General features: G+C 39.7%; 2 protein-coding genes across 2 annotated transcripts in view; one reads left to right on the top strand and one right to left on the bottom strand.

Moving 5' to 3' along the window:
• Window positions 1-13737, top strand: part of LOC114253068 (uncharacterized) — a 21642-nt gene extending 7905 nt beyond the window's left edge. Inside the window, exons 3-25 of the mRNA XM_028187826.2 lie at window positions 327-365; window positions 447-488; window positions 1698-1832; window positions 2520-2677; window positions 2986-3103; window positions 3464-3588; window positions 3775-3981; window positions 4185-4283; window positions 4597-4893; window positions 5420-5887; window positions 6298-6459; window positions 6805-7002; window positions 7262-7406; window positions 7651-7911; window positions 7997-8130; window positions 8210-8479; window positions 8566-8781; window positions 8878-9166; window positions 9245-9430; window positions 9746-9967; window positions 10745-10917; window positions 11695-11916; window positions 12578-13737. Coding sequence (XP_028043627.2) covers window positions 327-365; window positions 447-488; window positions 1698-1832; window positions 2520-2677; window positions 2986-3103; window positions 3464-3588; window positions 3775-3981; window positions 4185-4283; window positions 4597-4893; window positions 5420-5887; window positions 6298-6459; window positions 6805-7002; window positions 7262-7406; window positions 7651-7911; window positions 7997-8130; window positions 8210-8479; window positions 8566-8781; window positions 8878-9166; window positions 9245-9430; window positions 9746-9967; window positions 10745-10917; window positions 11695-11916; window positions 12578-12724 — 4313 coding nt within the window. The 3' untranslated portion in view covers window positions 12725-13737. The remainder of the gene's footprint in view (window positions 1-326; window positions 366-446; window positions 489-1697; window positions 1833-2519; window positions 2678-2985; window positions 3104-3463; window positions 3589-3774; window positions 3982-4184; window positions 4284-4596; window positions 4894-5419; window positions 5888-6297; window positions 6460-6804; window positions 7003-7261; window positions 7407-7650; window positions 7912-7996; window positions 8131-8209; window positions 8480-8565; window positions 8782-8877; window positions 9167-9244; window positions 9431-9745; window positions 9968-10744; window positions 10918-11694; window positions 11917-12577) is intronic.
• Window positions 12937-24267, bottom strand: LOC114253067 (uncharacterized). The gene is made up of 5 exons (XM_028187825.2): window positions 24077-24267; window positions 21843-22005; window positions 15917-16122; window positions 14647-14901; window positions 12937-14148 (listed from the first exon to the last, which is right to left on the bottom strand). The coding sequence occupies exons 1-5, from the start codon at window positions 24102-24104 to the stop codon at window positions 13973-13975; spliced, it is 828 nt and encodes a 275-aa protein (XP_028043626.2). The 5' UTR covers window positions 24105-24267; the 3' UTR covers window positions 12937-13972.

The following is a 24267-nucleotide window of genomic DNA, read 5'->3' as shown; positions in this document are numbered from 1 at the left end:
ATTCCTATTACAGTTACCGACTCCAAATTCAAATGCAATAATGTTTATGTTATTATTCTACCAATATTTTATCAATCGTAATACTGGTATTATCATTTTGAACCTTTAAATCAATAGATTAAGTATCAGTTTCCCAAAAGAATTCAAAACATTTTACTGCGCCGTCCTAAAATCGAACACATAAAGCACCCAACTTGTCTCCTTAAGGAGGAGGAAGCATTTGAATTGCTTATTGAACGCTTTTTGCGTAACTAATACCTATAAACCAAAATAGTAGTCTTATCTAATATGTTTTAATATTAGTTATCTAACTTATTGTATTACAGCTATCATTGCCGAGCAGGACTTCAGATCTGCGACAACTGGTAAATAAAAAAGTTCATAATAATATAATTAACGATTCGTTATCAACAAACATATTTATGTGTTGTATTGTTTTCTTTTAGGTACATCTGAATATCCCCGATCTGGCATAGTGAGTCCGAGAGGTAGGGATGTTCTCAAATATTTTTAATATAATAAATCTAGAATTATTAATACTCCTAACTAAACTACAACAGTGTTGTGAATATGGACCTTAGGTCAGGTCTCTGCTAGTCTATTTCTAGATAGATTTTACTACTGATATGGCTTTTTGTAAAGCCATATTACATGGATACTACCATCCTGTCCACTTTTACCGCGAATCAGTATGCATTCCTGTTTGAAAGATGGGATAACTTTTGCACTATACAACTGAGATTTAGACTTCCTGTCTTAAGGTAGGTATTCGCTACTACACTAGGACCCTCGTAGCCATTTAAAACCAGTTGGACAGTGAGCTCATTCACCTGTCTGTGGTAATAAAGTATTTTATGTCATAAGTACTACACATTTTTGGATAAAACATAGTTTTATTTTCGCTATGCTTGGTATTGTTTCGTATGTAAATTTTCTGCAGCTATTTATCGAGGCAAAATATACACAAGGGTTATTGAATGTGAATCGCTAAAAGGGTGATGACACTCGCATTGTCATGTCTGTTTTTTGATAACTACTAACAGTGTGCTTAGTGAGAGTTTTTTAACGTTCTCGATAGCGTAAAAGTTAAATCAAATTTGCTCCTAGAGGCAAACGTAGGCAAACGTTCCAACTGAATACAAATTTGAGTTAATCTTTACGCTATCGAGAACTTTAAAAAGCTCGCACTAAGCACACAGGTCGACCATGACTTGGTAAACATGTCAATGCAATTATGCAAAAAAAATATCGAAAAAACAATTTTAAAAAAAATAGTAGAAAAAAATAGCTCTTTGTCTCATTGTCTATTTTTTTTTTGCATAGGGCCTAGAACCACCCAATCCTTAGGAGCCTTAGGCATTCCTTGTTTCTGTATTGCCGTCAATAACAGATAATTTTACAGCCCTAATATTAAGCGGTGCCCATCAATTATTGACGTCAGCAACATCAAGTCATGCTATTTGTCAAGCAGGGGCTATACGGTAGTCTACCGTTCAGAGCCCTTTCCAAGTTTGAATAAGGACATATGGTAGTACTCGGGAAACATTGTGTTAGAGATCATTTAATGTACTGTGATACATTTAAAAAATTGTAGGTTTTTAAAGTATTAAACCTACGCGGGTAGCCGACTTAACCTAATAGGTGTATGGCTTTAATGAAGAATAAAAAATAAAATAAAAACCTACGCGTGTTTCTAGTTCCACTGGCTCTTCGTTGCGTGGAAATGGGAAGGACGTACTCGGATGGGGATACATGGAAGCGAGACAACTGTACAATCTGTCAGTGCTTCGGAGGACAGACCAATTGCACCGTACTTCCTGCTTGTTTGTCAGGTAACAAAAATTACTTAAAGTCTCTTACAATGTCCTAATACTTTAGATACGGTGCAAGTGCAGTTTCATAGCCACTTGTATACGTTAGTAATCAATCTTGACTCGCTTTGCTGGCAAAATTGGACACTAGGCCGCTAGATCGGTCTGAAAAATTGCCCGAAAATTTCTTCGAAAACGGTCCAACCGTTTCAGAGTCTATAGTGAACCTAAACACATTGATTTTTACATTAATCGATTTCAGCTCATGCTTCAATTAATCTATAAAAATCATATTAAAGTTATTTCTCACATCGTAGAGATTGACAATCGCTAATAAGACAAATATCGTGTGTAATGATGATACTATATTTGATGATCTTAACAGCTGTTCACGTCTTCCACGATGAAGGAACAGCACTGTGTAACCGAAATAAAAATGGCAAAAAATATATTTTTTGTTTTTAGAGTAGAATATATTATTAAACTGCCCATTTCTGGTATGAAATAGCAATACGGCTTGAAGGGTTGGGCAGTTAAATCGTCTATATTGTCTATAAGCTTAATGCAAACTTAATAAAACCAGACTACAGAATTAAACCCGTTAGTCACAATTATACAGTATTTTTAACAATTACAATGAAGAGAACTAATTTATTGGTTGAATAAACATTATTTAAAGATGACGTCAAATGAGAGGCAACGTTTCAGCTCCAACACCGACTCGGCCTGCTGTACCACCGACCCCATCACGTGGAGTCCCAGGTCGCCAAGGAGACGAAGGTCCTCAAGGACCGCCTGGAGTTCCAGGTGTCAACGGCGTACCAGGAGCCCCCGGCATTCCTGGCCCAAGTGGTCCCATGCCCGATGTAAGTTGAATAAAACCTCCCTTACTAATGAAATCAGCATATATGTAAATAAAATTTGGAATATGGAATCACTTCAGAAAATTATAATTTCCATCTATCATCATCATAGTCGGTTACTCTTGGCAGAGCAGTCGTGGTCATGTGGAATTCTTGTTTATTAAAGCCTTGATAGATGTTCTCCATAGTTTGTGAACTAAGGCTTGGCGCACACACTCGTCAAGTGGGGTTTTAGTAAGGTCTTTCACCTGATCAGTCCATGCGCATGGGGCTTCGTCCACGAGATCTTTTACCATTGATCTTGTTTATAGGTGAACGCATATTTGGCACAACTAGCAGCAACCGCTGGCGGCGATAAGGGCCCAGCGTTTGACCCGTATCAGTACATGCAAGCCTCTGTTGGAGCACCAGGAATTAGAGGAATAGCAGGTCACTTCATAAATTTTATACGCGGACGATAAGTATCAACGAACACCAACTTGTTCAAAGATATTCTTTTTCGGTATCTAAAAAGCTTTAGTAATCCATGTCGCCGCTAAGGAATCCTCTAGGGTATTGTTAAGTTTTAACGCTTGGTTTATTCATTATTTCGATGAATGGATACAGGCCCTAAAGACCCTTTTGCTGTGTTAATTATTGTGATGTTGATGTCACCTTCGAAGATCCTTGGTTTAGAATGAGATATGCAAATAATTTGTACAATTTGATATTTTGAGGTTTATTTTAAACCTTTTTATTATTTTGTTTAAGATAAAAACAAATTAATGAAGCTTGAATTACTTTGTTTAGGACCGCAAGGCCCGCCCGGCCCGCAAGGTTTTCAAGGTCCAAGAGGAGAGCCAGGTGAGCCAGGAATGCCTGGACCACAGGGTATAGCTGGAGAAAGAGGTCCACCAGGATTGCCTGGAAAAGATGTAAGGAAAATATTCATTTTTCAAGTAGACCTTAGGATGTATTTGTAAGTCCGCACAGGCAGATGCCAATATGGTACCTATTTTAGTTCATGCCCCTCTCTATATAATAAAAAACTGTAGTGAATTATTGGGCAATTTTTTTTTAAGTAATATTGATTGATATCTTTAAATATTTTTTATGTATAGGGCGCTCCTGGTGAGGATGGTGAACCAGGTCCAGTGGGAGCCGCTGGACAGCCAGGCCCTCGAGGTTCGCCGGGAGTTCCCGGTATTCAAGGGCTGAAAGGTCACAGGGGATTCGACGGGAAAGACGGTGCAAAAGGAGATCAAGGGCAACCTGGTGAAAAAGGACCTACAGGACTGCCTGGGCAAATGGGACCTACAGGACTTGTGGTAATTTTGCTACTGTACCAGATATAAGTATCTTGCTTCTGCTTAAGAAAAGATGCTGTATTCTGTATCTAATTAAAATATTATACGTGTTGTACCTAATTATTAAGATGGTCGCGGTTCAATACTATTTTTCAGCCTTACTCTCGTTCTTTCATTGAAATTGTCTTCAGTATGTATTCAACAGATAAGCTTCCATATTACAGGGACCAGTTGGCCCCCGAGGTGAACGTGGTCGTGAAGGACCTCCAGGCCCTCCTGGAATCCGAGGTGCTGATGGTGCAACAGGATTACCTGGGCCAGTGGTAAGCTTGTAATACACTACTTAAGGAGATCATTCCTGCAACTAAAACAGGCATTTTACGTGGACAGAATACTTTAGTTACTTAGTCACTGGTCCCAGGAGAAATTATTGTCACTTTAGTAAATGTAACACGAAGACTTTTAAAGTCAAAAAAGGTTCAGAGCGGGTGAATGATTTATTGCTAACTATTGCACAACAAAACAGTGCCTTACCATATGTCAGAAAATATTTCTTATTAATTCGTGAATTGAAAGTACTAAAATGACACGAAATAAATTGAACACAATCTGAAGTGATTTAACTTTTATTTACAGGGTAATGTCGGTAAACCTGGTTCACCAGGCTTTCCCGGTTCCCCTGGAATAAAAGGCGAACAAGGTGTTGTTGGACCTAAAGGCAGTCAAGGTCTTCAAGGACCCAGAGGAGAATCAGGACGTCCAGGGACTACAGGCGAAGCTGGCTCTCCGGGAATCCCTGGGAATGATGGAATTCCTGGTGAAAAAGGTGTACAAGGGCAACCGGGGCCTTCGGGGCCTCAAGGTTTCCCAGGACCAAGAGGGACTCCAGGAGTAGCAGGTGATCCAGGCATGCCAGGATCTAAAGGAATGCCAGTATGTATACCATTCTAAAATTATAAGCATGTCTTAAAAATAGTATCAGTGTATTTTCACGGGTTTCCTAAAAAATAATAATAATATCGATTTTTAAATTACCCTAAAACCTTTCTTTTTTTTTGTTTTCTCCTACCTAAGTTGATAGCCTTGAGAGGCTATTTCAGCGTAACCGTGGCTAGTAGGTGAGCTCACGGGGCTCAAACCTGGCGACGATGCTAACACGAACCCTAGCAAGAGCCGTGCTTCGCAGAATCTACCACCGGATCGGAAACGCGACCCACTGAGAAGATCTGGCGAGAAATTCAGTGGGCTGTGTCTGGGAGTTAATTTACTAGTCGAGCCCTTCGTCGCAAGCGATGGGTTCGACGAGAACGGTGACCGGTGCTTGAAGTACCTAAAAGCACCGTTAGTGGATCGGGAGGATCCAAGATGACGTGTTTTGGGCGACGTCGACTGCTTTCCATTCTGTACACCTTAAAACCAACGACGTAAGTTTTTAAAGTGATTGAATATTAACTTACAGGGCCAACCTGGTGAAAGAGGTACAAAAGGTGATGCTGGTATCAGGGGAGAATCTGGTGCACCTGGACCTAGAGGTCTACCAGGTTCGGTGGGAGCAGAAGGCAAACGTGGTAAACGTGGTCTAAGGGGACCTGCTGGTAATGTTGGACCTCAGGGAGAGCGGGGTTCACAAGGAATGAGAGGCCTGCCTGGTTTGGATGGTGCTGCCGGACCTAAAGGTCAACCTGGAGAACGAGGTGGTCTAGGATTACCAGGACCTAAGGGTAGTTTGGGGGACCCTGGTAGACCCGGTAGTCAAGGCTTGCAAGGCCCAAGAGGAGCTATCGGAAGACAAGGTATACCGGGAAAAACTGGGCCGCAAGGTGAAAGAGGTATACCGGGTGCCGATGGTCGTCCTGGCGAACAAGGACCACAAGGATTGCAGGGACCACCTGGTATGATGGGAAACCCAGGGGAACGTGGATTGCAAGTAAGTCTAATAACAAAGATATGAATTAAAGAGTCAATAACTTTTCTACTTACTGCTAACCCTAGAATAATATAGCACGACACCGTTCAATAGAAAAAAAAGGAGTTAGATGAACTGATGTTTTGAGTCTTATGTAGTGGTGATAAGTTCGCATTAAGTCTTGTGTATTGTAGTTTTTTTAATTGTTTAAACTCAATCCTCCTTCAACCCCATCATCCTTTGGCGCATCAATTCAGGGCTGTCAGCTAACAGTAAAAAAGAGTTTATTGTTTGATACTGCCGTTTATGAATTCGATTAGCTTTTCTTTGACTGTACGTCATATAGAGTTATGTCTATAAGTACTTTTTCGCTTATTACATACTGTTCCCTACACGTGATAGAATTTATTCCAATATTTTGATATATCTAGGGTGAGCCTGGTAAAGACGGTGAACAAGGACTGCAAGGACCTCAAGGACCCAAAGGTGATGCAGGACGAGACGGTAGTCCAGGTATCCAAGGACCTCAAGGACCTCAAGGATCGGCAGGTGAAAGAGGGCCTCAGGGTCAAACTGGACCTACAGGATTTCCGGTAAGTTGTTCAATTGCATTAATATCCAGTAGTGATCTTCCAGTCTATCGCTAAATTTAAAAAAAAAAAATTATAACGGATTACGTTTATGTTAGGAGAACTTATATAGTATCACTCTCCCGTTGTTAATCAGAAGATACCTGGGTCCCATCGCTCAGAGTATTATGATAGGTCATCCATTTTGGATTTTGGAATAGAAGTTACAGTGGTGGGAGTGATTAGCGGAACCAAACCTATTAATTTAGATCCCCAAAACTCTTAAGTGACTGCTGTTTCTTCATGTTTGTACACAACAACGGCGATTCGAATAGTAAATCATTATATGCATAATACTTAATGTTCTAGGGAATGCCTGGTTCCGCTGGACAACCTGGTTCTCCGGGCAAAGAGGGGGAGCCCGGTATAGCTGGGCCAGCAGGTCCTCCTGGACTAATCGGACCACGTGGTGAAAGAGGATATCCTGGTGAACGCGGACAACCCGGACAAGCTGGTACTCCAGGAGAGAAAGGAGAAACTGGTTCTCAAGGAGCAGACGGACCACCGGTAAGTTTACATGGGTGTGTGTGTGTGTGTGTGTTTTTTTTATTTAGTTATTAGGCACACAATACACATCACAAGCTAAAAAGATACATAAAAAAACACAAGTAAAAAGAAACCAAAGCTGGCTTGCAACATAAGCAATGTGCGCACGACTAAACAAAACAAAGTGCTGAATTTGTACACAACGTTCCTTACACTTATACGACAAAACAATTTTATGAATTGATATTATTATTGTGTGATTTTCGTTATATTTCTTCAGGGTCCGGAAGGTGCTAGGGGTAGTAAAGGACATCCAGGACCAATAGGAGCCATGGGTATGCCGGGGCCTAGAGGACCTACAGGTTTCGCTGGCGAGAAAGGAGAAAGAGGAGCAGCTGGACCGCCCGGCGTTGATGGACCTCCAGGTGAGTTCTGTTATTTATACTTACTCGGCGAGTACCTAACTGAAGTATAATGCAATAATAGACTAAAGTATGGTCTGTGACGTAGGTCTTATATTTTCATGTCATTTATGATTAAAAGTATCCTATGTGTAAATGTAGATAAAATATAAAATGGTATAAAAAATATAATTTGTACGAAATTTCATCCAAATTTGTTTTTGCTTGATTGAGTAAATGAGTATCAAGCACTATTTTTTCATCTTAGGCCGTCAGGGCGATCAAGGGCCGCAGGGCCCAGTAGGGCCAGCTGGTCCTCCTGGAGAGCCGGCAGAACGCGGAGAGCCGGGTACTGCAGGAGTCCCTGGGGAGCCTGGAGCTCCGGGTTCTACTGGCGAAAGAGGGCAACCTGGCTTACAAGGGTCCCCGGGACTGCCGGGATCTCCTGGGCTAACTGGAATGCCTGGTCTCAAGGGTGATAGAGGATATGGCGGCCCCAAAGGACAGCAAGGCTTACCTGGAAGTCCAGGTAAAAATTATTATATTTTTCTCAATAATATAATATGTCGATATATGTGTGTTTGTACAATATAATGTAAATAATTGTTTTATAGGTGTACCTGGAGAAATGGGTTTGAGAGGATTGCCTGGAGTGGCCGGTGCTAAAGGTGCACGGGGTGAACAAGGTCACAAGGGGGATCCGGGTCATGCCGGGTTACCTGGTAGACCAGGGGATTTGGGTCCTCCGGTAATAATAATTTACGACCCGTCTATAAATTATTTTTTATCGATAAAATGTATTATGTACCTAAAATTATTAATATTAGGGACCTCAAGGCAATACTGGACCTGCGGGAACAGCAGGTATCCAAGGAGCTAAAGGAGCATCCGGTGAAGCCGGTCGTCCTGGCCCTCCTGGGCCTATCGGCTTGACCGGCTCTGCAGGGCCAGAAGGACCTAAGGGCGAACGAGGGAGTGAAGGAGAACAAGGGCCGCAAGGTCAAGCTGGACCACCTGGATCAGCTGGCGAGAGAGGGCCAAGTGGCTTACCGGGTATGGTTGGACCTCCAGGACCGCAAGGACTACGGGGTACACAGGTATGTAATACAAGCATTTCATTTGGATTTTTGAACAATACCATACACATTTTTACACATATGTATGTATTACTTATTATTCTTAGGGTGAAAGTGGTACACCAGGCAAACCAGGCGCAGATGGGGCACAAGGCTCACCGGGAGCTCCTGGGCTTCAAGGACCGCCAGGTCCTATGGGTGAACCAGGACCCGAAGGGAGACCAGGAAAACAAGGACAACCTGGAATATCTGGCCGTCCAGGTGACAAAGGACCTATAGGACCCCCTGGTTCTTCAGGCTCCCCTGGATTACCTGGAATGCAGGTAACTAATTACCCAGCTATTTCCAATGCTGTTTTTAGAGGGAAACCATTATTAAATAGAGGAATGCATAAGATTAATTCATTAATCCTGTTATAGGGTCCACCTGGACCTTCTGGACCAACTGGGCCAACTGGCGAGCGGGGTCCTAGAGGTGAATTAGGCCCCCCGGGTGTAGATGGGCCTCAAGGTCCTTCAGGCAAACAGGGACCACCAGGGCTTGATGGAGCTAAAGGCGAAAGAGGCGAGGCTGGTGCTGATGGAAGTAAAGGCCATGCTGGCCTTCCTGGGCTACCAGGGATGGTCGGCGCACCAGGAAGAGTCGGCGAACGTGGCTTACCTGGTCCTATGGGACCTCCTGGAAAGGATGGCGATGTTGGACCAAGAGGTAATAACGCTTTCTAACATTTGAATCATCTTTTCACTGCGAAGTATTGCTTAATTCACTTTTTTATTGTAATAACAGGAACGCCAGGACGTGACGGAAGTTCGGGTCCTCAAGGACAAATGGGTCCACCGGGAGGCAGGGGTCCCGCTGGAGATCCCGGAAAACATGGGCCTCCTGGGCCATCAGGACCACCCGGACCGCCCGGACCTCCAGGAGAAGGACTGGCTTATGACGCCGCTGCTATCGCTGCTATGTTGCAGCAAGGTTTGCATTTTAATATGATTTATTCTAATAATATAGCATTTATTGCAACTATCGTACCTTTGGGCTTACGGAACTATTTAACAAAAGCATACTCACGGCCTTCTTAAATTAGCCACGTCTTAAATTAGTAGGATCAAAAATACATTTGTTTAGATATTTTATAGATATCTGTTCTCTAAACCGCAATAGTCTCCAGACGTTTCTAGGATTTCCCAAAATCTGGAAAACGTCCTATCAACATTATTACCTAAATCGAACAATAATCATCGGGCTTAATGGTGAAACCACATGATAATGAATTAATTTATTTCACAGGTTCTATAAAAGGCCCGGATCCGCTCGGCGATGACCCTAACTCCCTGCCTCCAAGGTTCTTCAAGGACGATATGTCGTTGTCAGAACGTAAAGAAATCGTTATTAAGGCATACGAGCGACTCAAAGTGTCTCTTGACAAATTCTTAAAGCCAGATGGCTCGAAGGACGCACCTGCGAAGACTTGTGGCGACATCAAATACCATCATCCGAGCTTTGAAAGCGGTTAGTGATCCTTATCACTTATATGTAGTAATATATATATTAATCTCGATTTTGTATGGTTTTAGTTGCTTCAGATCACTGCTTCAGATTCAAAATCTGAACACTGAAATAAGAAACGCATAAATAATATTGTGCTTCTCAAACTCAATCACTCATCTATGAAAGAAGAGTTAACGAAAACAGCCAACACGAGTCCTCATAATATGCCCAGTAATTATATAATTTATCAATCATATAATTTCTGAAGGGTTCAGAAATTTACAATGCTATTGGTTCGAAATGAAGTCCAAGTCTTAGTTGTATAGTGTAAAAGTATTCCGTTATCCTTTCAAAATCAGTCATATTTGCTTTTTGCGCTTTGTTGCCTTACGTTGCGATTGGATGGGTCCAACATCATATGCACATGAGGCACCATTGAAACCTCATTATCTTTTTTTTATTGCTTAGACGGGTGGACGACCTCACAGCCCACCTGGTGTTAAGTGGTTACTGGAGCTCATAGACATGTACAACGTAAATGCGCCACCAACCTTGATATATAAGTTCTAAGATCTCAGTATAATTACAACGCCTACCCCGCCTTTCAAACCGAAACGCATTACTGGTTCACGGCAGAAATAGGCAGGGTGGTGGTACCTACCCGTGCGGACTCACAAGAGATCCTACCACCAGTTTATTCACTTCACCTACAACAATATAACAAATAGGCTGATTTCGCGTACACGAATTATTAGCTGAACATGAACTTATTCTTGGATCCTTTTATTCTACAATCAGGTCAATACTGGATCGATCCTAATGGTGGGGACATGAATGATGCCATTATGGTCCACTGTGACATGTCGACTGGAGCCAGCTGCGTATATCCCAAGCCGATGCAGACCCAGGATATTTCGTACAAAGGAGAAGAGAAAGAGCCATGGCTTAGTGAGATGGAAGAAGGGTTTACGGTAAATGAATTTCATATTTTTTGTACTAGACATAGACAGTTTGCTCTCGAAATTGTAATAACGGGACTAAGCGACTAACTAAGCGCGTCAGGGTATCAAAGTAGGTATTGCATTTAATGTCCACCCAAATTATGGTGCAAAAAGTCCTTTTTTTTTTAATACTATATTAGTCTTATAATGTATTATTATTATGTATATTAGTATTAATATATTATATGTTATTATATAATACTATAATAATCTTCTATTATTTTTGAAGAAGATTATTATAATACTATTATAAATAATAACAATACTAAAAAATAGCATTAAAATAATAGAGGAAATAATTTTAATATTAAATAGTTAATGATTGCAATGATTGCATTGAAATGAAAATATCAAATTAGGAGTCGTGCAGTTTGTGCTTAAAGCATCAACGTCCTTATTGTGCTAGTTAAGTCGCTTTTGGAACATTTTAGACTATCTTTTGCCCGCAACTCCGTCCGCTGACTTTGGCATACCTAACGCTAAATTTTACCCCCCACTTCATTTACATAGAAAGTGAAAATATTTTAAAACATTTTTTATTGGTGCTCCACTTGTATTGGTCTTACCGTGATATTGTATAGCCTATAGCTTTCGGCAATAAATGTGCTATCTAACACTGAAAATTTTTTTCAAATCGGTCCAGCAAGTAGTTCCTGAGATTACAGCGTTCAAACAAACAAACTCTTCAGCTTTATATATTAAAGTATAGATAAGCTCCGAATTAATACTAGCCAACCTTACGTATAGATCAACTACAAGGCGGATCACACTCAGCTGACATATCTTCAGCTCCTTTCACTAAAAGCAGTTCAGAACGTCACGCTCCACTGTCGGAACACCGTCGGCTACTTCGATCCCTCGACGAAAAATTACAAGCGGGGAATCAAATTGCTCGCCTACAACGATGCCGAGATCCTTCCTAAAGCTAACAACAGGTTGAGGTATACTGCCCTGCTAGATGAATGCCAGGTGAGTTGGATTACTTCAATCCGTGATACATATTTAATAGTATAGGAGACTTGTCACGGTCTATCTATTTCTGTGGCGAAACAATTATTGCCGTTAGAAGTGGAGCTCACGGCAAAAATAGGCAGGGTGGTGATACCTACCCGTGCGGACTCACAAGAGGGGTAGGACCAGTAAAAATTAAAAACTAAAATTTAATCAACAAGATTCTATGCTTAGGTAAAAAAAAAAAATTATAATAAAGTAATTTTTAAGTACTTTGCAATTTTTATATGTTTCCGACTAAACAGTTATTAAATATTAAAATAGTAAATTTAACACAAACTAATTGTACCGTTTATTCTCGCTAGAATTATTTTCGTGTTATTATTTACCTTTTTTTTTTTTTTTCTTCTTTTTATTGATGCACAAAACAAATTACAACCAAAGAAATTTTGAAAACTACAGTTTCCGTGGTAAAGGACGACTCCTCTCTGAGAAATTAATAAATAAGCGAGATTAAGTTGTAGGAGTAGTTCAAAAACTACCTCTAAAATAGTACTATAAGTAATTAATTTTTATTTGATAAGCATTACGTCCATTGTAATTGTCAATTTCTAAACTATTTCCGAGTGCCTTGTGACTTGATGTTCAAATTATTTATCTCTCTCTCTCTCTCTCGCAGTACAAGAAAAGTTCATGGGCGAAAACCATCGTGGAATATTCTACTGACAAGCCTGGCCGTCTTCCACTCTTGGACGTCGCCATCCGAGACGTCGGCAAACCAAACCAGACCTTCCGAGTAGAGTTGGGACTTGCATGCTTTATGTAATTGGAAAATGGATTTTTTTTCTCAAACATATTTTTTCGAATTTGCATTTAGAATATATTATGTACCTTTTCATTATAATTTTCTAAATGTTTTTCACTGCCAAATGTTACTACTATGCTTTTATTAGAAAAATATATAGGTGATTATTAAGTACTTATGACCATTTACAACAAATAAGATAGATTTAAATAAAACTTGCCCAAAGAAATGCATTTAGTTAAAACAATTTATTATACTTAAATAGCATTAAGTCGTATATTATTAGGATAAGTTCTTCTCATTATATTATATTAATATAGAATAGATTTAGACTCATACTTATTCGTATTCTCGTTGGAGATGCGTGTCAGTTTTTTTTAAATTATAGATTTATCTCAAAATTAAAATTAATTGTAATAAGTACATATTATGCTTATTAGTTAGTTGTACCTTAAATTGAATTTTGTGTTCCTAGTTTTAGAAAAGTCGTCACAACATATCCTTAATTTTATTTATAATTACAAAGGTCCTATTTTAAGGCTGTGTACAGTGTACAGAATGTAAATTTATCCTTAATGATATTTGTAAAAAACATTGAATGTTAATTATATTATATAACTGTGAAATTATACTTATTATTATAAGACAAAATTAAATACATACTCTCAAAATGATAATCTTAAAATGTCTTTCTTTTTTGTGTAATCTTAAAATAAATTACGTATTTACGCTTACGGTAGAGTAAAAAGACAATGACAAAAGTAACAAGACAATGATAAAATAAAATAAAAGTAATTGATATTTTAATTAAGCCCCATGTATTATTGAAACTTCTTTTTTTTTTTACATTGGATGATTTTATAGTATCACGGACCGCCTGTTAGGTGTATGCATAGCCCATAGGCACCATGATGCCATCAATTTGAAGTCAAAATCTTAACAGCATTGTATTACATGTTTCCAAATCTTTTTAACGTAAGACTGTTTCTCGTCAGAAATAGCAGTTACACATTGTTATCTGAGAGGGGTAAAATTATCGAGTGGCAGTATGGAATATGGAACATTAGGTTACTGATCCCCTACTAAGAAGCACTAGCTCCTACCCCCTATCCCCTACCCCTATTTAGATCGGCATTACGAAAAGCCAGGGATTCGGCCCAACGACTCTTTTAAATATTGAAATTAAATATCTGCTGTGTTCATTTGTGGATTATGTTTATTAGAAGGTTTTAATTAGAAAGGTTGATTCTTGGCGAGCAGTGTACTCGTCTAGCAAGCGTTCTGCCTTAAACACGTTACAAAAGGCGGTACTTCACAAATACATGTTGTACATTGCTCGCCGACAGTTATCTCATCGCCGACTGACAGCGTCTGGTTGCCGAAGACGCACTGGGCACTCACGCTGCGCAGATTCAGTCCTCTCATTACTTTCGTGGTTGTCGATGCTGGAAAGAGGAATTTTTGGAGGTGTATAATAATTATGATATTTGACACAAACATTTTTTTGTCACGGTTTTTTTTAATTTTTATAGTATTTTGGGTGGACGAACTCACACCACCTGGTGCTAATTGGTTACCGGAGTCCATAGACATCTATAACGTAAATGCCGCCACCCACCATGACATATGAGTTCTAAGGTCTCAGTAGGTAAAACGGCTCCCCCATCCTTCAAACCGAAACGCTGCTTCACGGCAGAAATAGGCAGGGTGGTGGTACCTACCCGTGCGGACTCACAAGAGATCCTACCACCAGTAGAGATGGCACAACATCATGAAGACGACATCGACACATGATCGGTTTGAAGAGTGGGGCAGCCGTTGTAACTATACTGAGACCGGTGGGCTGTGAGCTCGTCCACCCATTTAACCAATAAAAAAATCTCGTCTTTCGTGGCAATGTATTAAGGTCTAGACACGACATAGGACGAAAATAACAAACTTACGACATTCAAATCCAATTGGACAACTACGTCCGTTCCCGGCGAATATTGGAGCGCAGTTATCAAATATTTTGTCCTGGTAATGTATTTCTAAACCGCAATCGATGTCTCTGCAATAAGCTGAGTTGTCCGCTGAGCCACTCCAGTCGGATGTACAGATGCAGGTCTTCCTTGTGTTCTGGGGCTCGAAAATCTCCCCCTCCCTGTACGTTTTGCCGTCCACTTGGCAGGTTTTTAACGCTGCGATTGCGTCCTTGCCTGAAAAACACGATTTGCGCATAGAATACCTTCATTTATTACAAGAATTGTAATAGGGAATGCTGTGTATAAGAGATGCGATATATTCAACATTTATATAATACATTTTTTAAATTATAGATAGAAAAATAAAAATATATATTTTTAAAATACTTCATTAAAATATTGGACGCTACTCATTGCTAACGTTTGTGCTGGCCTGTAAGTCCTATAACAGGTATACTACGCGCATGCGTTCGAGTGCCACGCATTCACTCTCACTCTCATTCTTCTCTTTTTATTCCATGGTAGCGTTAAACGTTTAACGCAACCTTGTTGGAAGTCGCTTTAGAAGTTTCACTTCAATAAACAATGGCCTCAGCCATTGTTGCAATTGTTATTTACTACCACATTAGCGGGAAATTAGCACTCATAAATAAATAAGTCAATTGCACTAATTTATATACAGTTAAAATGTTGATAATATTAATAAGAAACGGTGAAATGGAAGCTAGGCACTAAGAAGTAGTAGTTATAGTACATTTATGTGAAGTCGTCGTGGCCTAACAGATAAGACGTCCGGTGCATTCGTGTTGAGCGATGCACCGGTGTTCGAATCTCAGGCGGGTACCAATTTTTCTAATGAAATACGTACTCAACAAATGTTCACGATTGATTTCCACGGTGAAGGAATAACATCATGTAATAAAAATGAAACCCGCAAAATTATAATTTGCGTAATTACTGGTGGTAGGACCTCTTGTGAGTCCGCGCGGGTGGGGGTACCACTACCCTGCCTATTTCTCCCGTGAAGTAATAATGCGTATCGGTTTGAAGGGTGGAGCAGCCGTTGTAACTTACTTGAGACCTTAGAACTTATATCTCAAGGTGGGTGGCGCATTTACGTTGTGGATGTCTATGGGCTCCTGTAACCACTTAACACCAGGTGGGCTGTGAGCTCGTCCACCCATCTAAGCAATAAAAAAAATATATATACAATTCAATATTATGTTTAGATGTTAAGTAAAACGCTTACCGCAGACATTTGCTGTGCTGCAACATGAGTCCAATTCGTACGTTTTGACGCACTCCTGGAGGTCGGAGTCGAAGGACTCCACGCAGTCGACTGCGGCGCAATCGAACTGCGGCTCACCGTCGGAGATGCGGCAGCTGCACGCCTGGGAGCACGGGTTCTTGATCAGATTCTGCGGTAAGGGTGACCGGTCCGTATATGACGCGCCTCTGGAAGAATAAATCAAGTTTTATGTCATTTTTTTACTGGTTGTAGGACCTCTTGTGAGTTCGCGCGGGTAGGTACCATCGCCCTGTCTATTTCTGCCATGAACCAGTAATGCCTTTCGGTCTGAAGGGTAGGGCAGCCGTTGTAACTATACTGAGATCTTATAACTTATATCCCAAGATGGGTGGCACACTTACTTTGTAGATGTTTATGGGCTCCAGTAACCACTTAACACCAGGTGGGCTGTGAGCTCGTCCACCAACCTACGCAATAAAAAAAATGTCCCATCTGTTTTTATTACGGTGTTTTTCAACGGTAGGCAACAGGCTGGCTCTGGCCCTGGCATTGCTGACGTCCATGGGCGACAGTAACCACTCACCATGCTCATCTGCCTACAAAGGCCAATAAAAAAAACAAATGAGCGTTTCGGGACGCCCTACAGAAGTGATAACTTAAACTAATCTAATCACTTAAAACACTCAAAAAACACTAAGCTTCTCAATTCACACACACTACACACTAAAATTCGCTTCCGACTGCGTGCCATCTGTGCAACGCTTTTATAGTCGATGCCACATCCCTAGAATTATCGAGAATATTCGATACATTTCGAGTATTGTGTTTCCGCTATTTGACTATAGATGGCGTTGTACTTCTCGAGCGTTCTAGGTGCTACTAGATCCTTCGATATTCGTTCGACTATTCAGCGATAGATGGCGTTACTCTTACCGGCGTAACAATATATAATATAAATACAAACTCTTTATATTTTTCAAATTCCTTGTGAAAACATTGAATATAGTCGTTTGTTCAAAAAATCGACTCTCATATCACTATGAGATATTCACAACTAAATTAATTTATATAGAGCGCTCTTGAATTAATGGAATTTGTCTTCGAACATTAACGTTTCGAGCAAAAAACTTGTTATTTCGATAAAGTCGTTGTAGAATAATAATTATTAGTAAGTGTAAAATTCTTTAATTTTTTTTAACTGATAATGTTCATTGAATGAACGTGTGTACAGGTAGGAATCATTATCGAATCCCCATTACGGATCCTCCCGATCAATTAACGGTGCTTTTAGGTAGGTACCTCAAGCACCATTCACCGTTCTCGCCGAACCCGTCGCTTGCGACGAAGGTTTCGACGAGTAAATTAACCCACAGACACAGCCCACTGAGTTTCTCGCCGGATCTTCTCAGTGGGTCGCGTTTCCGATTCGGTACTCGTAGTTGCTTTAAAAATAGTCGAGTGACAGTGCCATAGATGTCTCGGACCGACTCACTAGTGCAATAGTCTGACTGTTGTGACGAGACTCGTGGGTTCGATTCCCACATCAGGCAAACATTCGTGTGATAAACAGATTTGTTTGCTCTTTGTCTGGGTGTTTATTATCTACATATTTAAACGTAAAAGTATAAGTCAGTCTCTGGTACCCATAACACAGGGAGTCCTATTTTGGGGCCGGATTACCATGCGTGATTTGTTTCTAGATATTTTTTATTATTATTATTATTATTATTACGAGTATTTATTATTATAAATATCGTGATCGTATAGTACGAAAGTTGATTGATTTTTTTGTGACCAGGTAACTAAGACCTTTGGGTCAAGTCTTATTTTAATTTATATTCTTATTTTTATGAAAAATGACATTATGGAGTGAAATTAATGAAATGAGATGAGATGAGATGAGATGATATAGGATGAAATATAATCTTAGTATAATGATGATCATTTACTGAGATATTTTCAGTGGACTTTTTGTAGGATCTCGAGAAGTTACGTCCAGCGGCTTTGTTTTATTTTCCCACCTTTTTGCACTTTCACAGATACTACATAGTTAATAAGCCACCGTTATTCCATATTTAAACCTGAAGAAACACTAAATAGACAAAACAAAACAAAACACACAACTTCACTCCTCGCGTTCCCGCCAAAAAGTCGATTTGAAGGTAAATAAACTTATAGTCCGGTCGATGGTGATTGGTCATCGACTCTCGTGATTCATTTGCAACACTAGAACCAGTTGAGTTACTGTCTATCACTTATGAATACTTTAAATATTTACATTTTTAACACCTGGGATTTTCTTATCTACTAACTAAATAAACTACCGTTTGTCCTATAGATAGTCAAGATACTGTTAGTTCGTTCTGTGTGATATGAAACATAAAAGCTACTTGTTTTCATAGAAAAATCGTTGGCATTCAGCACTATACATATTCAAGTGTCGGCAAATCAAACCTTAGGCGTCCGTGATCTCGAAAAAAATATAATTACAATAAAAACGGTTTTACACTAGTGGTAAATATGAGTCCGTACTGGTTGGTAGATACCACCACCCAGCCTATTTATATCGCAAGAGGTGCTAACACCAGTAATGACGCAAATTATAATTTTGCGGGTTTGATTTTTATTACACGATGTTATTCCTTCACCGTGGAAGTCAATCGTGAACATTTGTTAAGTAAGTACGTATTTCATTAGAAAAATTGGTACTTACCAGCGAGATTCGAACACCTTGCATCGCTAGATACTAATGCACCGGACGTCTTATCCTTTAGGCCAAGACGACTTCAGAATGTAATTATTGTAAATACGATATAAAATGTGATGTAAAGTGTACTGTAAAAATGACACTTAAAACTCATGTCGCGAGATGATTGGCAGTATTTACATTGTTAATGTCTATAGGCTCTGATGAACAATTAATACCAGGTGGGCAGAAAGCTCGTCCAATCATCTACGTAGTAAAATAAAAAAAATCACAATCATCAGAAATTTAATTTATCAGAAATTTAATTTCTGATGCTTGCCCTTTTTTTCTACCTAAGCTGATGGTCTACAGAGACCACATCAGCGTCATCGGGCTAGTAGGTGAGCTCACGGGCCTCAAACTTGACAATGTTGCTAACACGAATCCTAGCAAGAGCCGTCCCTCGCAGAATCTAACGCCGGATTGAAAACGCGTCCCACTGAGAAGATCCGGCGAGAAACTCAGTGGGCTTTATTTCTCTAAATACTTTCAGGTAGTATCATTACATATCATAAAACAAAGTCGCTTTCTCTGTCCCAATATCTGTCTCTATGTATGCTTAAATCTTTAAAACTACACAACGGATTTTGATGCGGTTTTTTTTTAATAGATAAAGTGATTGAAGAGGAAGGTTTATATGTATATTATCATCCATTAAAGAGAGAAATCAATAATAAATTACAGTTTCCGAAGCGAAGCGAGGGCGGGTCGCTAGTATACTGTATAAATATAATTACATCGGGCGTCTTATCCTTTAAGCCACGACAACTTCCGTTCTTATTTATAAATGTGTAGTCAGCAGCATTACGATCCATTATGACATCAGTTATTGCTTGCATCGCCTTATTGTTATAATACATCGGTTCCATATTTGCACGAGCTCATGTTGCTAAACATGAATTAATAATAAATTACGTCTCCTAAAAGACACGTGCTTGCATCTAAATAGGCATGGCCTAGCAAGCTTCTGTATTTGTAACATTTATTCGTCTCACGTGAATAGGCAGTTCATGAAAAGAATTCCACAGTTGAGTTACAGAATCGTGTTGTACCTACAATAAAATTCATTAAATTTGCAATTCATCCGACGCGAAAGAATATTACGAACTATGGGTATGGCGGTATCCATCCTTAGTACACAAGTTATTTGACAGATGCTTTCAAGCAAGAGATTCATCTCGCTAACGACATTTTCAAAATAAACTTGCATATATACAAGTTGCAAACAGCAACATTTAAGACCGATCTTGGAGCTTTTAGGCATTCCAAGCATCGGTCATTGTTCTTGTCGAACCCGTCGAATGCGACGATGGGTCCGTCGTGAAAATTAACCCGCAGACACAGCCCACTGAGTTTTCGTCGGATCTTTTAAGCGGGTCGCGATCCCGACCTGTCGTAGATGCTTAGCGCAGCAACTGCTCTTGCTAGGGCTATCAAATTCGTCAGGCTGAGCTCGCCTAAGCGTTCAGTAAAGCTAACATAACCCCTCGAGGTTACTAGCATAGGTAGTCAAAAAAAAGCATTAGGCCTGTCGACCGTACCGAGCAGTCTCTTCAGATTTCAATATAACTTTTTTTGGTAATAGTCAAAATCAGTAGCAAAACAAAAAATAAAATGTAACACATAAAATGATTCTAGTTCTTAGTGGTGAAGTAAGCCTTAATGATGCTAAAATTTCCAACACTTGATGACCACTACTAGGTCATTATTATTATACCAGTATTTGTTTTCAAGGTCACTGTACTGCGCGAATAAACTTTGTTTACCGAAACAAAAAGTAATATTTAATGCTCCGTTGAAAACAAACCGTTGGACAGGCGAAGTTCAATGAAGCAGGACTCAATTATTCAACAAATGAAAACAAAAAATCCAATTAATCAGCTTTTTTTATATATTCTAGTTTTTTTATTGCCCGTGTAGGCAGACGAGCATACGGCCCACCTGATGGTGAGTGGTTACCGTCGCCCATAGACTTCAGCAATGCTTGAGGTAGAGTCCTACCGCTGCCTACCGTAAGTGACCTAAACGAGTCATGCTGGATTCACCAAGCGAGTAGGTGAGCTCTTGCGGCTTCAACCTAACGAATTTGCTAACACTAGCCCTAGCTAGAGCAGTGCTTCGCAGAACCTAAACCCGGATCGGAATCGCAACCCACTGAGAAAATCCAGTGAGAAACTTAGTGGGCTGTGTCTGAGGGGATTAATGCGCGAAAGTAATTCGATAAATTACCAAAAGAAGCCAACGTTTCTCGTAACTCAGTCGAAGGTTGAATCCTGACCGTCGCCGCGGAGGTCAAGCCTCGTGTTTTGTAACCAAACTCCTTGTTTATGCAAAAAACTTGCTCTCGGTCATGTTCCTTCGAGGTTGCAATGACTCACCAACGAGACGGATGATCAGTCGCTGCTGCCATTGTTTACAAATATTCGTCATCTATACTAACTGTATGTTTGGATGTTTGCTACTCGAAAAGAGAATCTATTGAATTAACAAATAAGATACGTTTTGTAATGGTAAATAATGAATGGTCAGCTGTAATAAACCCAAAAGCGTGTTCGCTGATCTGCAAATTTTATGTACCGAAGGATTTACTAATCCATTCGTAGTCTGAGGATCAGAGCGCGATCCAAGCATATCTGAGTATTTGTTTCGGAAAAAACGTAACGTGCTCTATTCATGATTTAGAAACCAAATACCTACGGGCAAAACCGCGGAACAAGTTTGATAAAAAAACAATATTTGGATTTTATTTTTATTTTATTGCTTAGATGGGTGGACGAGTTCACAGCCCACCTGGTATTAAGTGGTTACTGGAACCCATAGACCCAAATGCGTCACCCACCTTGAGATATAAGTTCTAAGTTCTCAGTATACTTATACAACGGCTACCCCACCCTTCAAACCGAAACACATTACTGCTTCATGGCAGAAATAGGCGGGGTGATGGTACCTACCCGTGCGGACTTACAAGAGGCCCTACCATCAGTGAATGGCTAAACAGCGATTTAATTTTGAATGTGTCAGCTGTTTAAAATTCATTGTTATGTCGGCAGCGCGGGTAGCGCCCAATAAAAGCTCAATAAAACCGCTGCTTTAGTTTTTATCATTCTCAATCAATCTCACAGTTTCCGTTACAAAAGAATATTAGTGCAAAATATGTTTTTAACTTAACTAAAAACTTACCTATAGTAACACATCGTTGGGTCTGGATGTAGATCTGGACATTTGAACGCGTCTGGGCATATTGTCGTGTTGTCCACGCTCGGGATAGGAGTACAGCCGAGCTCCAAGTAAAAAGCTGACATGTTACATTCGCCCGCCATGTCCGAAGACACCGCGACGAATACTGTAAGAAATGGTTTGTATGCTGTAGTTAAATAAACGAGTAGTATCATGGTATTAACTTATTAGAGAATTTCACAGACATCACCATAAGCTAAGAGTTGCACAGCGGGCGATGGAGAGAGCTATGCTCGGTATTTCTCTAAGGGACAAAATCTGCAACGAAGAAATTCGACGGAGAACCAAAGTCGACGATATAGCTCTCAAAGTTAGCAGGCTGAAGTGGCAATGAGCCGGTCACACCTGTCGAGCCAGCGACGCCAGGTGGGGGAGGAAAGTCTTCGAATGGAGGCCACGGATGGGTACCAGGAGCGTTGGGCGTCCTCCAACCAGGTGGACTGACGACTTAGTGCGCACGGCGGGAAGTCGTTGGATGCGGAAGGCGGAGGACCGCATTATGTGTAAGGCATTGGGGAAGACCTATGTCCAGCAGTGGGCAGATAAAGGCTGATGATGATGATGATGACAGACATCACGATACCATCCTTGAACAAAAACGTGAAAACAAACTCACGATTGTTTCTCAGTAAGCCCCACCCTTTAAAATTCGGTTTCGAACCAGAGGCAATCTATATGTCAAGTTTACCTATATGTGGGAGGTCCCACTGGGCTGTATGTTAGACAATGTTATTTCGTCAGTTTTGAAGTCGTTCGGGGATACGTGGTAGATTCGGTCTAATTATTTGAAAAATAGAATTGGCCTTAAGGACTTAAGGCCTTATAGCCTTAATTAAGGATTTAAATCCCAACATAGTCCATTATCAACCTACAGAAGTCCAGTGCTGGAGATAGGTCTTCCTAAAGATTAGCCAGAGTGAAACCGTCTACGCTGTTTGAATCCAGTGGGTTCTCGCGACCTTTTACAAGTCGATCCAACTTGTGGCTACCCAATCTCCTTTCTGGTGCTTGGTCGTCACTCGAGAGTTCTTTAGTTTCAGCGCAATATGCGTTGCCCACTGCCACTTCAACGTCGCAATCCTTCGGGCTATGTCGGTTACCATGTTTCTCCTACGAATCTATTAATGATTAAATCACGCAGGGAATCTCCGTGTAATCCTCTCCATTGTTTTTTTGGGTGAGTTTGAGCCTTCTGATAAAGCCAACTATGAACTCTGCATTATCAAAACACAGCGGCCAATTTCTATATAGTGTATAGTCCACAAATTTTAAGCAATAAGTGTTAGATTTGAAAGTTTATTCCAAACTCAAAAGCTACCTACCTAACGTGTATTTCAACAGCTTGTTATTTCGACAGTTGTTAGTTTTGATGCATATGCGGGTACTATTTTGAAATTTAATGATATGAACCTGCAGAATAAATGAGGTCAGTTACTATGTTAATTTACTTGTAACATATATTTTGTATTTAATTCAAAAAACGTATCGAGAATTTACAGGTACAATTATTTTAATGTTCACATTTTGTTTTTCAGTTAATAAGTCATTTATCTAATTACAAAACCACCGTACATTGAATTACTTATTAAAACCTATAGTATATTTGTTTCAATATATCTATGCAAATTTAAAAACAATATTATCGCGTCGTTGTAGGTATAGAATTTTAATTTTAATCGCGTGCAATGTATAACACGAATTGGCTTGCCAACAATATTATAATACTTAATAATATATGAACTATCGTGTTTCATCACCACAATGAAATCAATATGTGTTAGTTCTTGAGATAAATCTAAATAAACACATCTGAGATACTGTATAGACGTATCGAAAACATTTTCATAGGCTATGCTAGGCTATGCAAATACATATATTTTAATAGCGACAACTTTTATAACATTAAAAATCATTTGTAAGGTCGAAAACTTAAAAATGGATAAACAAACTCGAGATGAAATGAAAAGAAATATTTTTATCAGAAATCTAATAAGGAAATACTATATAATAGTATAATGATAACACTATATTTACTTGATGATACAATGCCACGCTTAGGTTTTTAACATTGGTAATAAAATATGAAACAGATTTTAGAACTTCAAGCCTATTTATACCTAGATAATGTTTCAATACAAGCCGATGAGAAATATGTGGTATAGTATTTTAATACTTACAAACAATAAATAAGAAAAGCACTTTCATTGTCGATTTTCTTCCACACGAATTTCAAATCGAATAATTTCAATAAGAACTATGCGTCCGGTGGAATGTTGTTTACTAGAGACGCGTCTACCGCATTTGGCAGACAGCGACTTAATGACGAATATTGACGAACTGTTGTGACTCGAATCATGATGAGAACGCG

Source organism: Bombyx mandarina, chromosome 06 (assembly GCF_030267445.1).
Source record: "Bombyx mandarina strain Sakado chromosome 06, ASM3026744v2".
NCBI lineage: Eukaryota > Metazoa > Arthropoda > Insecta > Lepidoptera > Bombycidae > Bombyx > Bombyx mandarina.
Note: the sequence above shows the minus strand (reverse complement) of the source record. Positions and strands in the feature narration are given on the sequence as shown.

What these genes read in the sequence shown, in the direction of transcription:
- LOC114253067 (XM_028187825.2), bottom strand. Translation starts at nt 24,104, where the DNA reads ATGAAAGTGCTTTTCTTATTTATTGTTT. An exon ending in CCAACGATGTGTTACTATAG is followed by an intron (nt 16,123 to 21,842) that starts GTAAGTTTTTAG and finishes TTATTCTTCCAG; the next exon opens with AGGCGCGTCATATACGGACC. An exon ending in CAGCACAGCAAATGTCTGCG is followed by an intron (nt 14,902 to 15,916) that starts GTAAGCGTTTTA and finishes CGTGTTTTTCAG; the next exon opens with GCAAGGACGCAATCGCAGCG.